An 11,818-nucleotide genomic window follows, 5' to 3' on the forward strand; every position below is an offset into this window, starting at 1 on the left:
CGTGAGCCCCGGCGGCGCGGGGAGCGGAGCGGCAGCGATGGGGGTGCCCGGGGAGCCCCCGCCCCGCGTCCCGCCCGCCCGGGCGGCGTCCAGGAACCGGATCCGCGGGCTCGGCAGAGCCGCCGGCAGCCATGGACCTGCGAGCGGAGCTGCTCAAGTCCATCTGGTACGCCTTCACCGCCCTGGACGTGGAGAAGAGCGGCAAGGTCTCCAAATCCCAGCTCAAAGTGAGTTCCCGGGGGGCTCGGCTGGAGGGTGGGCGGCGAGGGGCAGAGCAGGTCCAGGGCTCTTTGCATCCCCCACCTTTCCACGGAGGAATTGTTAAATACTGAGATCAGTAAGACCTTGCTGTTGCCTCCGTAGTGGTTCTGGTGAAGTTCTCAAGCTCTGCATCATCTCCCTTTAAAAAAAAAAAAAAAAAAAGAGGGAGAGGTGGGAGTTCATGATCAAGTATGTTTTCTAGGTGAAAATGAGGAGAAATCTAGCTTTTAGTTCTTTACAGTTTCTTACATTTTTTTATGGCCAACTAACAACCCAAACTCAGTTTATATTTTCTTGCTTGCCAGAGCACCTGCATTTCTGCTTCCTGCTGAGCCAGTGGGTCGGGAGGTAGGGGCAGCTTGTTTTTAAACTAAAACTCCACAGTGGTGTGGCCAGAAATAATAAGGCGTTTTTAAAAACTCTCTGCTTTCCCCTCTCCCCCTGCTTAGCAGCTTTCAGAGGGCTCTTGCCCTTAGCCCTTCATCAAACCCATCAGAGCTTTAAAAATCTTTTTGCCTGCCCCCAGGCCGTGGTTGGTCGAACCCGCCAGGGAGCCCTTGGCTTCGACAGTAATTACTGATTTTTTTTTTTACTTTGCAAATGGTGGGCCTCATTTTTGTTGCCATGTGAACGTTCTCATGGTTCTTAGGCTGGCACCAGGGTTGGAAATGCTGGTCAGCATCAGAGGCTGAGATGAGAGGAGAGACCTGAGCAGAAGAATGCCACAGGCACAGGGAAGTGTTGCGTCAGGACTTGGCAGCTGCTGCCAGTTTCGAGACCAGTTGTGAAGTGCTGCAAAGAAAGCTCTTTTCCACTATTTCCTCTATTTTATAGGGTTTCCCCGGGGACAGACTGCAGGGAAGGTGCTGCGCTTGGTGGGGAGGCATGTTTTGCCCCAAAATTAAGAGTTTGTTTGCAGGAATCTGGAGGAAAAGTAGCAGGAGTCAAATGACTCCTGCTCAGCCATTGCTTTTGCAGCAAAGAGCCTTCTGCTGCTCCCCAGAACTTATAGCATGTGTCCTGCGAGCCACACTCACCTGCTAAAACTGTAGAAATAGCTGAAGGAATTAAGGAAAATCCCAGAGTAGACCAGAGCTTAATTCCCTCTGCTAATCCCTGAGAGGGGTTGCTGTGCCCCCCTCACAGCATCCCCTGCACCCATGCTCGGGGTCTGGAGCCCAGCCCACGCGTGTGATGGACCTGAAAGCGCCAGTGTGAACACGTGCAGTGCTTGTCTTGAGAGATCTTTATCACCAGATATGATGCTGAGGCCACAGAAACCCTCAATTTATGGCAATTTCCTAGAGAGTTTGTGCAAGGGGGGACAGGGGCTGCAAACCCTCATGTAGGGGCTGCGGGGATGCTGGGGATGGTGTGTCCATAGCAGCTTTACCCAGAGGGGAAGGGAACTTTCCTCCTTGCTGTTCTCCCCCAGCCTTCAGTGACAGGACAGGTTGGTGGTGGGTTAAGCTGCACCGTTGAATGATGAAGCTCAATTCTGGATGACTTTCCACCTGCCTCCAGGCCTGGGAAAGCTCATTTCCATCCCCAAATATGCTCAGGTTTGCCCCAGCCTACCCAGGCCAGCAGCAGCGTTTTTGTCCGTTCAGTGCAGAAGGAATCCGAGGTCTTGCAGGTCTGATTAATAACATGTTGAAGCCACAGTGGCTGAGCACTCTCCAGACCCCTCCTGAGCTGTGCTCTGCTCCCTCACCTGGCTGTGTTGCTGCGTGAAGGGTCTTGAACAAGGGTGGGAGAAGCAGCGGTGTTCACAGGGTTTGCACCTGCAGAAAGGAAGCAGTCCCAGAACTGGGTGGGATTGTGCTGGCAGATGGGCAGTGTCCCAGCGGGAGCTGGGGCTGAACTCCAGCCTCGCTCCAGCCAGTTGCTGGAAACATATTGGGGTTTCCAGTGTGATGGTGCAGCTGTGGGAGCCGTTGGGCTCCTTGCAGGGGCACTTCTCCGCAGGCGAGTGTGTGCAGACACTGTGAGTGTGGGTGTGTGCACAGGAAGGAAGGGCAGCTTGCGGTGGAGTGCTGCGCACCGAGCGAGGTCGGGTAGTTTTGTTCCCAGCGCAGGCACACGCCAGCCCTGCTCTTGGAAAAGGATTTATCCTCTCGGTGCCATTGCATCCTCCCTGGCTGAGCAGAGGGAGCTGCTCCCTGTCTCTGCGGATGCGGGCTGGGATGTGGGGTGCGTGCCTTCAGTGTGGCTGTGCGTGGCTGGAGCAGGAGGTGGGAGCCACCGAGCACTGTCCTGGTGCTTTTCAGCACCTCTGTTCACAGGTGATGGGGATCGTGACAGTGGCTCCCCACTGTCATTTTTTTCCCCTCCAGTCTCTGTTTCAGAGCCCGGGAATGTTTCCCACCTCTGCTCTGTCCAGTCACCCCACAGTCGGCCAGGCTGGGGCTTTCCTCCCAGTTTGTCCAGTGGCGGCTCTGCGAGTGGAGGGGTCACGGTGTGCCAAGGTGGACACAGGGGCTTGGGATTCCCATCATGGAGGGGGGCACGTGTGAAACCTCCCAGGGCTTTTTAGGGATGCTGTGAGAGGTGTGAGGGATGGGGACGAGGGCCCACATTGGAAACAGGGAACAGGATGCGATTCCCGAAGTTTCAGTCTATCCTGATGGATTTGTTAGCCTTCAGGACATCCTGAAGGATGTCCTGGGTGTTCCCAACCCTTTCCAGTCCTGTGCAGACCCCAGGGCTGCACCAACCCCAAAAGGTGAAGCTGTAGCAACAGTGCTCAGGGCTGTGTGAGCACAGGGCGGAGTCCTGCTGATCCCATCAGTCTGGAGGGTGGAAAAGAGAAAGAAAATCTGGTTGAGCAAGAACCATCTCCAGCTGCAGCAGCCCAGCATGGCCTCTGGCTCCTCTCCTGGTGGGAGGAAATTTCCAGCCCTGCACAGAGGAGTAGGGATGCTGTACCCTCTCCTCCAGGCCCTCTCTTGAACCCTTGGCCAGCTGCATCCGCAGATCCTGGTGCAATGGGGTGGCGTCAGTCTGGGATGCTCATTTAGTCATCTCCTACTTCTGGGAGGCAGAGGCAAGGAGAGCACTGCCTGCCTGGCATCACAAGCTGGAGATGCTGGTGATGCTCGTGGACAGCCTTGCTTTGAGCTTTCTAGCACATGGGAAATTTGGGAGCTTCCAAACACCCTTTGTTTTGTGGAATTTGAACAAAAACGGGCTGTTGGTGAGACTCATGGAGTCTCATTTCTGCAGATGGTACATCTTCAGATCTCCATTGTCTGCTCCCATTCCAGACAAAACTTTTTCTTAGTTTCTTATAAATCTTTTCTATTTTCATGTTTCCATCTTTCTGTGCCCCCTGGCAGACACCACTGCTGCCAGGCTGGGCCATGGTTGTACCAAACACGTGGCTTGGGGTAGCTTATCAGCTTTTCTAGATCAGAGCAAGTCCTGTTTTCTCTGAGAGGTTTGAAACAAGCTCTTTTAAAAAAAAAGTTCCTGATGTGCAAAGAAAAGTAACTAATGTGGAAAAATCCTTAATTTTTGCCTGTTTCTAAATGATTCTATAAGGTTTTCACTTGGGAATGATGCCCCATCCTCTGCCAAATTCAAACTCTGCCTCAATGCTGTGGCTGCAGGGAGGTCACAGGGCATAGTGGGTATGGGGGTGGCACCACAGAGGTGTGCTGGGGCAGGGCTGGAGGTTGTTCACCTTCTCACCATCCCTCCTGCTTGGCCAGGTGCTGTCTCACAACCTGTACACAGTGCTGTGCATCCCTCACGATCCCGTGGCACTGGAAGAGCATTTCCGTGATGACGATGATGGGCCAGTGTCCAGCCAGGGCTACATGCCATACCTGAACAAGTACATCCTGGATAAGGTGAGCCCCTTGGCCTTGGAAGGGGGGACACAGTGGTGCCTGCTCCTGCATCACATGCCCAATGGCTCTGCTCCCCACAGCCCACAGGAGGTCACATGCCTTGATGGGTGGAAAAAGAGTGCAGAGAGATGGGGAGCACTCAGGTGAATACCAAAACAAGTGAGAAACGTTTAATTCTCAATGTCTCCTTGGCAAGGATGAAGTCAGCCCTTTCCATCAAGGCTCTGGATGCAGCAGTATCTCTGCCCATGTTTCCTGCAGGGCGCAGAGAGAGAAACTGGCCACTTTTTCCTCTCTAACCCTGTTCAAATTTGGAGTGTGACGTCATTTGGCAAAGAGGAGAGGGAGGAGGATGACATGCCAGGACAGGAGGAGAGTTGGGGTGGGCATGGGCTTTCTCCCTTTTTTCAGTAATTTAAATGCACCTTTGTCTAGTACAGCCACCAGTTTGTCCATGGGTGCTGTTTCCTCCAAGCATGCAGGGACTGGCAGCTTTCTTCCACTGTGTGCTCACAGAAGGGGGCCAGAGCTGGGTGCAGTAACCCTTCGTTCCCCTGGCTCTCCTGGCAGGTCTGTGTGGGTCTCCATGCCCATCTTTGCCTTGCCTGGAGCTGGTCAGGAGCTGCCCAGTCTGGTCCAGCAAAGCTGATCTTGGCTGCGGGGATCTGGTCTGCAGCGAGCGAGGGCAGAGGCTTCCCCAGCTCCCTCTGCCCAGGGCAAGAGCTGCCCAAGGTCAGCCCAGCCCAATCTCCCCATCACAAAGTGGCCAAAATCCTTCTAGTTTCCCATGTGGTTCTTTGGGAGATGATCTTTAAAGCCCCTTCTTCTGATTCACCATGGTTAATAAAATCCCAGAAGCAGCCTGAGAAGGGGAAGTGGGTTTTCCTAGTAAGACAGGCTTTTAGCTTTTGCTACCCACCCAAAGGTTTTCCTCCAGCTCTACTGCTGCAGTTTCCTCCTGTGCTGGCAGCATGTGGCTCCTACAGCTGGGATGGAGCACCCAGGGACAGCCGAGGCTCCTCACACATCACAGTTCACCCATCTTCACCAAACCTGCTGTGTGGGGCTGCTTGCAGTGCCAGGACGTGGTTACAGAAGCTCACAGACAGCAGTGGGGCCGAGGCTGGTGGAGGCATCGTTCCTGCCTCCACTGCTGCCTGCCCTCAGGCCAGCACTTCCCTTCGCTCCCCAGTTCCTCTTTATGGTGGAATGGGATAAAAAGAGACCCGAAGCTGTGGAGGCACTGGGGAGGTTGAAGAGCACCACACTGCTGCATGTGCTGCACCACAGGGTTTCTGCTGGTGCTCCAAATCACCCTGTGCTTCTCACTGGCAGGGACAAGAGATTTTAGGAGTGAGAGTTTCTTCCCGCTAGCACTTCCCCTTCAGAACCCCTCTCCATAGCCCTGCAGCTCCCTGCTCACCCTCAACTCCTGCCCACAGGTGGAGGAAGGTGCTTTTGTCAAAGAAAACTTCGATGAGCTCTGCTGGACCCTCACAGCAAAGAAGAACTACAAACCTGACCGGAATGGGAATAGCGTTGTGTCCCACCAAGATGCTTTCAAGCTCTGGTGTCTCTTCAACTTTCTGTCTGAAGACAAATACCCTCTTGTCATGGTGCCAGATGAGGTAGGACTGCCTCTCCTCCCATCCCTGTCCTCCCAGGGCTCCGTGCTCTGGCAGAGCCCTCTTTGGGGGTAACACATCCTGCTATCGCTTCCTGGCACGTCCCACCACATCCTGCAAGATGTGGTGCTCCAGAGGGTGAGAGAGAGCAGGAAAGAGGTGGGAGGAGGGGGGCCTGCTATGCCCACAGCCACCCCCTCTGCCCACGGAGAAGAGAGTGACTTGGGAGCATCTGGGAGGACCCCTCCAAAGTGCTGGAGCCTCTCTCACGTAGAGGGCAGTGGCAGAGCAGAGCTGTCTGTCCCTCTCTGTGGCCGCTGCCACTGGGCGCTCAGCCCCTGCCCGGCATCCAGAGCATTAAGGGTGAGGTACCAGCCAAAGCAAAGCCTCTGGCAGTAATCTCCAAATCTCCAAATTCCACAGAATTTAGTGGGGGAGGTTCTCCCTTCTCCAGGGTCAGATGAAAGCCCCATGAGAAGGGGGGCAGATCTGGGGAGGAGGCACAAGCATAGAAGCCAAGAACAGGCATCAGCAGAAGGAACTTAGCTGGGCAAGCAACTGCTGTTGGCTTCTACCCCATCAACATCCTGAGATCAGCAGAAAAGTCAAAAAAACCCTCCAAAAAACAAGAGGACAAAAAAAAAGGCAAGAAGGGCCGTGCTGCGCAGACGTAGGAGGGCAACCACACTTCCTGCACCCTGCAAGAGGTGTTTCCTGTTCCCCAGACCATGACAAACTGAATCATCCTTCTGCTTACGGGGCTGAGCAAGCGCATTCACTGCTTGCCCTTCTCCTAGTTAAATGACATTAAAAATCCAGCTGGGGGGGGGAACCCTGCTGTGTGTCACCTTCCTGTGTGGCTCCCTGCAGTCACCCACCTGCCTCAATCCCCAGATCGTGGGCAGAGGAGAGCTGGCAGCAAAACTTAAGCTGAAATAAGTCTTCCCCACATCATGTCAACCATCTTGGCTCTTTTTAGAAACACTTTACTTGCAGTTTCAAAACGATGCTCATCTCATTTGGGACCTGTCCCCTTGCTCCTCCCAGTGATTTTGGAAATCAAAGTGGTGCTGAGCTCAGGGCTGTGCTCTGAGACACCGACCTTGCAGGCTGTGTGTGGGGTCCAGCAGTGCTGGCCTGTTCTCCCTTAGGCTCTTGGCTGCTGCAGAGTTTTCTTACTCTGCAGACAAACCAGCCAAAACATCTCAGCCTCGGGGTTAAAAAGGAAAAACCTCCCAATAGTGGTCAAGCTCTAACCCAGTGCCAACCTCCTGAGCCAGCCTGCTGCCTAGAATGCCTTGGCCATGACCTCAGCCATTGCAACCTCTGGGATCAGGGTCCTGCATCTCCAGGCTGGAAAGAGAGGTGGTCCTGGGCTCTCCAAAAGGGGTCGGTGGGGTGGGAACAGCTCTCACTTCCCCACATCCCTGAGTTTCCCCATCCCCACAGGTGGAGTACCTGCTGAAGAAGATCTGTACGGCCATGAACGTGGAGCTGAACTCCTGTGAGCTGGATGAATACCTGTCCCAGGAGCCGCAGGGGCAAGAGGGGCTGACGGTCTGGCAGTTCCTAGACATGGTGAACTCAGGGAGGTTCCTGCGAGGCATCGAGCAGGAGGCCATCAGCATGGCCGTGGAGGAGGTGTACCAGGAGGTCATCGAGGATGTGCTCAAACAGGCAAGGAGCCCCCATGTCCTGGGGCACAAGCCCTGTCCTGCCCCATCCCCAGTTTTGATCTCTGTCTCTCGTGTACAGGGATACCTCTGGAAGAGGGGCCAGCTGAGGAGGAACTGGTCAGAGCGGTGGTTCATGCTGAAGCCCAGTGTCCTGTCCTACTACATGAGCGAGGAACGGAAGGAGAAAAAGGGGAGCATTGCATTGGACAAGCACTGCTGTGTGGAGGTACAGCCAGGGCCACTCGTCAGCCTGGGGACAGGAGACCTGGGAGATCCCCTTCAGACCCCAAGAAGGCAGACCCAAGAACACACAGTTTTACATCCAGGAGCACTGGAGCCAGGGGGATGAGGTGGGGTACGAGGGTAACGCCGTCCTGTGTCCTCACCCTGCAGGTGCTGCCTGACCGGGATGGGAAGAGGTGCATGTTCTGCGTGAAGACCTCCTCCCGCACCTACGAGATGAGCGCCTCCGACACCCGGCAGCGCCAGGAGTGGACACTCGGTCTGTGCCCACCCCACACCCCTTCCCCAGCTTCCCCGTGCCCCCCTCCATGTCCCCACTGACTGTGGCCTCCCTCTCCAGCCATCCAGACGGCTATCCGGCTGCAGGCTGAGGGAAAGAAATCCCTGCACAAGGACCTGAAGCAGAAGCGACGGGAGCAGCGGGACCAGCGGGACCAGCGGAAGGCAGCCAAGGAGGAGGAGACACAGCGGCTCAAGCAGCTGCAGGAGGAGAAGGAGAGGAAGCTACAGGAGCTGGAACTGCTCAAGGAGGCCCAGCGGCAGGCAGAGATCCTGCTGCAGGAGGAGGAGCAGCGGCGGAGGCAGCAGCACGAGGAGATGCAGAGGACCCTGGAGATCCAGCTGCGGGAAGCTGAGCAGGTGGGTGCACCCTGTGGAGAGTCCTGCCAGGGCTTCGTTGCTCATGGGTTGGGTGCTTCCTTCTCCTTCCCTTCCCTGGGGCAGCCTTTGGACAGGCCTGAGATTCCTGGAGAGCAGGAGATGGGGACAACCTGCCCCAAGGGTATGTAGAGGGGCAGTGAGAGACAAGTGCTGGTGCCAGGCTGGCCAGGGAGCCCATTTCTGACCTCACAGCCCGCACTGGCTCCAAATGATGCAGCCTGTCTCCTGAGCAGGGAAACAGCTTTGCTTTGGACCACTTGCCATGGGCTCTCCCTGTTTTGGGAGATGTCTGGCATACACTGGGATGCAGGACTAAGGGGTTCTGGAGAACAGTGGTGGTGGCCCAGCCAGCCGCCCACGCTGACGGCTCCTGTCCCCCCGGCAGGCTCGTGCCTCCATGCAGGCAGAGATGGTCCTGAAGGAGGCAGAGGCAGAGCGTCAGCGCAAGCGCATCCTGGAGCTGGAGGCCATGCAGGAGCGGCTCCAGGAGGCCCTGCAGCAGGAGGTGAAAGCACGGCAGGATGAGGAAGCCGTGAGATACGCGCAGGCCAGGTAGGACCGGGGCATCCCTCCCCCTCCTCAACCAGCCCCGCTCCCAGGGCAGCAACTGTGCATGGGAATGTGCTCCCTAGGGCAGCTCAATTCTCCTGGGTACTGAGGTGTGCTGGTGACTTCCCAGTATGCTGGCAGGGACGCGGGAAGATGGTGGATGAAGTGGCAGCGGGACATTCTCACCTCTTGCTCTTCATTGTCAGGCTACTGGCTGAGGAAGAGGAGAAACTGAAGCAGCTGATGAAGCTGAAGGAGGAGCAAGAGGAATATATCATCAAAACTCAGCGGGAGAAGCAAGTCCTCAAGCAGGAGATGGAGAACAAGAACAAATGTCTGGAAGAGGCACAGAAGCAGCTGGAAGAAGTGAGAGTGAACAGACAGCGGGTGGACCAAGACGTCATGGTGAGCATCACATCAGTGCCACATCCCTTCATGTGGTGAGCCCCAGGGGACTTCCCAGCAGCTTTGGGAATCAAGGTGCATTGCCTCGGGGGTTTCTGAGCTGTGCCATGTGCAGGCACGGGGTGCTGCAGTGGCTGAGACAGGACAAGCATGTCCTGCCCCATGGAGACAGCCCTGTGTCCAAAGTGATGTCAACAGTGGGAGTGTGTGGAGGGGTAAGAATTGAAGGAGGAGCAGGAGACCTAGAGGAGGGTGAGCTGGGTCTCCATCCCAGAGGGAACCTCCAATCCAGGCTCACTCAGGGAAGGGAAATCCATGCCCACAGTCCCGAGTCAGGGGCAGTGGGGTGACCAGCTCACCCCTCTCCTCCATTCCCTCCCAGGCAGCCCAGCGGAAGCTGCGACAGGCCAGCACCAATGTCAAGCACTGGAACGTCCAGATGAACCGACTGATGCACCCCATCGGGCCAGGAGGTAGGAGACCAGCCAACCAGCCTCCCTTGAGCTGGGGCATGAGCCCAGTCCCCCACCCATCATCCCCTCTTTGGGAGCATCTGGGGGACAGAAGGATCCTCATCTTTCAGAGAAGGAATGCCTCTTGCAAGGAGAGACTCCACAACCCTTTTTCTCAGCTGAATGGTCAGTTTGGAGCCCAGGTAAACAACTCTCTTTTTCTGTCCACCCGCAGACAAGCGTACAAACGTGAGCGGAGGAGCCTTCGCTGGCTACCAGCCCCTCCTGTCCCAGAGAGATTCTTCCCTCAAACTCAGGCAGAAAGTGGAGGATAAAAGCAGTGGCCCCATGACAGACAACAGCGAGGAAAACGTGAGCAACGGTGGGAACAGCGGTGTTCTGCCATCTCCAGATGTGGACACCATGGCCACAGAGCCCACCAAGTAGCCCAACAGGATGGCAGAGTCCAGCTGGGAATGGTAGGGCCCAGCTTGTCCCTCTGAGCAGACGGTTGGTGTGGCTGTCTCTGGGTGAAGCCAAGTGCAGACCAGCACAGAGCCTGCAGGGGACTGCATGAGGCAGAGATGCTCCCATTTCCATCAGTAAAGGGCTGCAGCCACCACGTGCCAGGAGGCTCAGGCAGCCCAACTCTGGGTAGAGGGCGGCAGGACCATCTCCTCTGGGCTGCTGGACTCAGCTCCCTGCACTCTGGTTTCTACCTTGCCCTAAAAAAGAGGCACTGGTGGGTCAGGACTGCGTGGCTCAGGGCTGCAGTTTCCCCTTGGTTTCTACCACAACCCTTCTGCATCGCCCGCTGAACCCCGGGCTGTGGGGCCCTGCCAGGGATGCTTGGGCCAACGGAGCGTGACCTTCTCATCGCCCCCCCCAGCATGGCCAGGGTGTCCTTCACTACCACTGTGTTCCCTGATGGTGGTTGTTAGTCCTAGAGTCACTTAGAATTAGCAGAAACCAACAAGCAATAAAGCTTTTGGAGCCGGTGGCCACAGACCTCCTGCCCTGCACACTGGTGGCCCTGCAGGCACCAGCCCTTTCTCCTGAGCATTGTGGGTTTTGGGTTCCCCCTGTAGGAAAGAGCCCTTTGAAAGGAATCAGTCACAACCTGTGGAAAGTGGCCCCACCAGTAGATTTTGGGTTGGTCTGGAGGGCCAAGAGGGATGTAAAATAAAACAAAAGAAAACCAATAACATACACAATCATCAGAGTTAGTTTTCCCAAGCACCTCTGTTTAAATAGTCCCATCACCTGTGCCTTTGGGGTCTTTATTGTCCAGGGCACAGAGCCTCCGAGGGTCCCCCCGGAACAGGTCCTTGGAGGAGCTCTGCACCGACCCTGCTGTTCCTTGTGCGGATGAGCCGCAGTTTGTTGGGGAGATTATGATCTGTTTCCTCCCGGGCGCTCTGGGTGTTCTCTCGCAGGGCGCTGCCCTCCCTCCCACACTGTTTCACAGCTCTTTTCCATCGTGGCGAGCGGCCGCTCCGCGGGGCAGGGACAAAGTGCTCCGTGTGCCCGGGGTGTGGGTGGCCCCGTGCCCAGTCCCACACAGCCGTGCTGACACACGGCAAGGGCAGGGGTGGTTTGGGGGCTGCAGGTCAAACTCAACACCTCTCCCCCCTTCCCAGTGCACTGGGTTGCAGCGAGGTGGTCCTGAGCCCTGTGCATCTGAGGTCCCTGCCTGCCCTGTGCTATCATGGCTGGACCACTTGGACACAGGATCCCTCCACTCAGCACACGTTTTCTGGCAGAGTGGGCCCTTCCCAGCTTGGCCCCGAGGCTGGGCTCTGTCCTCTGCCGAGGCGCTTGGGAACCATGGTGCAGATTGCCGTGGCAGCTCAGTGTGACCCTGGCAAAGCTGCTACATGTGATCCACAGGCAGAGCAGGGGCTGAGGGTGCCAAAGGCATGTCTGTGCTGGGCAGGAAATGGGCTGGATGAAAATGCACTGGTGGGAGGCTGATGGCATCTTCCCTCCCTCGTCAGCTTCCTCAGTCTCATCTCTGATCACGCTTCAGGTGCATGCCACACCACACCTGGGCAGGGAGGCAAAGGGCCACCTCCACCCATCCTCGTGGGCCC

The 11,818-nt window shown here is 56.4% G+C and overlaps 1 protein-coding gene across 1 annotated transcript; it reads left to right on the plus strand.

Moving 5' to 3' along the window:
- The first annotated feature begins 81 nt into the window (after positions 1 to 81).
- Positions 82 to 10,373, plus strand: DEF6 (DEF6, guanine nucleotide exchange factor). Its single transcript, XM_027659582.1, has 11 exons — positions 82 to 227; positions 3,975 to 4,115; positions 5,558 to 5,743; positions 7,190 to 7,417; positions 7,496 to 7,642; positions 7,810 to 7,918; positions 8,000 to 8,298; positions 8,705 to 8,871; positions 9,075 to 9,273; positions 9,656 to 9,746; positions 9,961 to 10,373. The coding sequence occupies exons 1-11, from the start codon at positions 132 to 134 to the stop codon at positions 10,170 to 10,172; spliced, it is 1,875 nt and encodes a 624-aa protein (XP_027515383.1). The 5' UTR covers positions 82 to 131; the 3' UTR covers positions 10,173 to 10,373.
- Positions 10,374 to 11,818: the final 1,445 nt, after the last annotated feature.

This window comes from Corapipo altera, unplaced genomic scaffold (genome assembly GCF_003945725.1).
Source record: "Corapipo altera isolate COAL_440 unplaced genomic scaffold, ASM394572v1 77b, whole genome shotgun sequence".
Lineage (NCBI taxonomy): Eukaryota > Metazoa > Chordata > Aves > Passeriformes > Pipridae > Corapipo > Corapipo altera.

What these genes read in the sequence shown, in the direction of transcription:
- DEF6 (XM_027659582.1), top strand. Translation starts at nt 132, where the DNA reads ATGGACCTGCGAGCGGAGCTGCTCAAGTCCATCTGGTACGCCTTCACC. An exon ending in TTGTCATGGTGCCAGATGAG is followed by an intron (nt 5,744 to 7,189) that starts GTAGGACTGCCT and finishes CCATCCCCACAG; the next exon opens with GTGGAGTACCTGCTGAAGAA. An exon ending in TCGAGGATGTGCTCAAACAG is followed by an intron (nt 7,418 to 7,495) that starts GCAAGGAGCCCC and finishes TCTCGTGTACAG; the next exon opens with GGATACCTCTGGAAGAGGGG.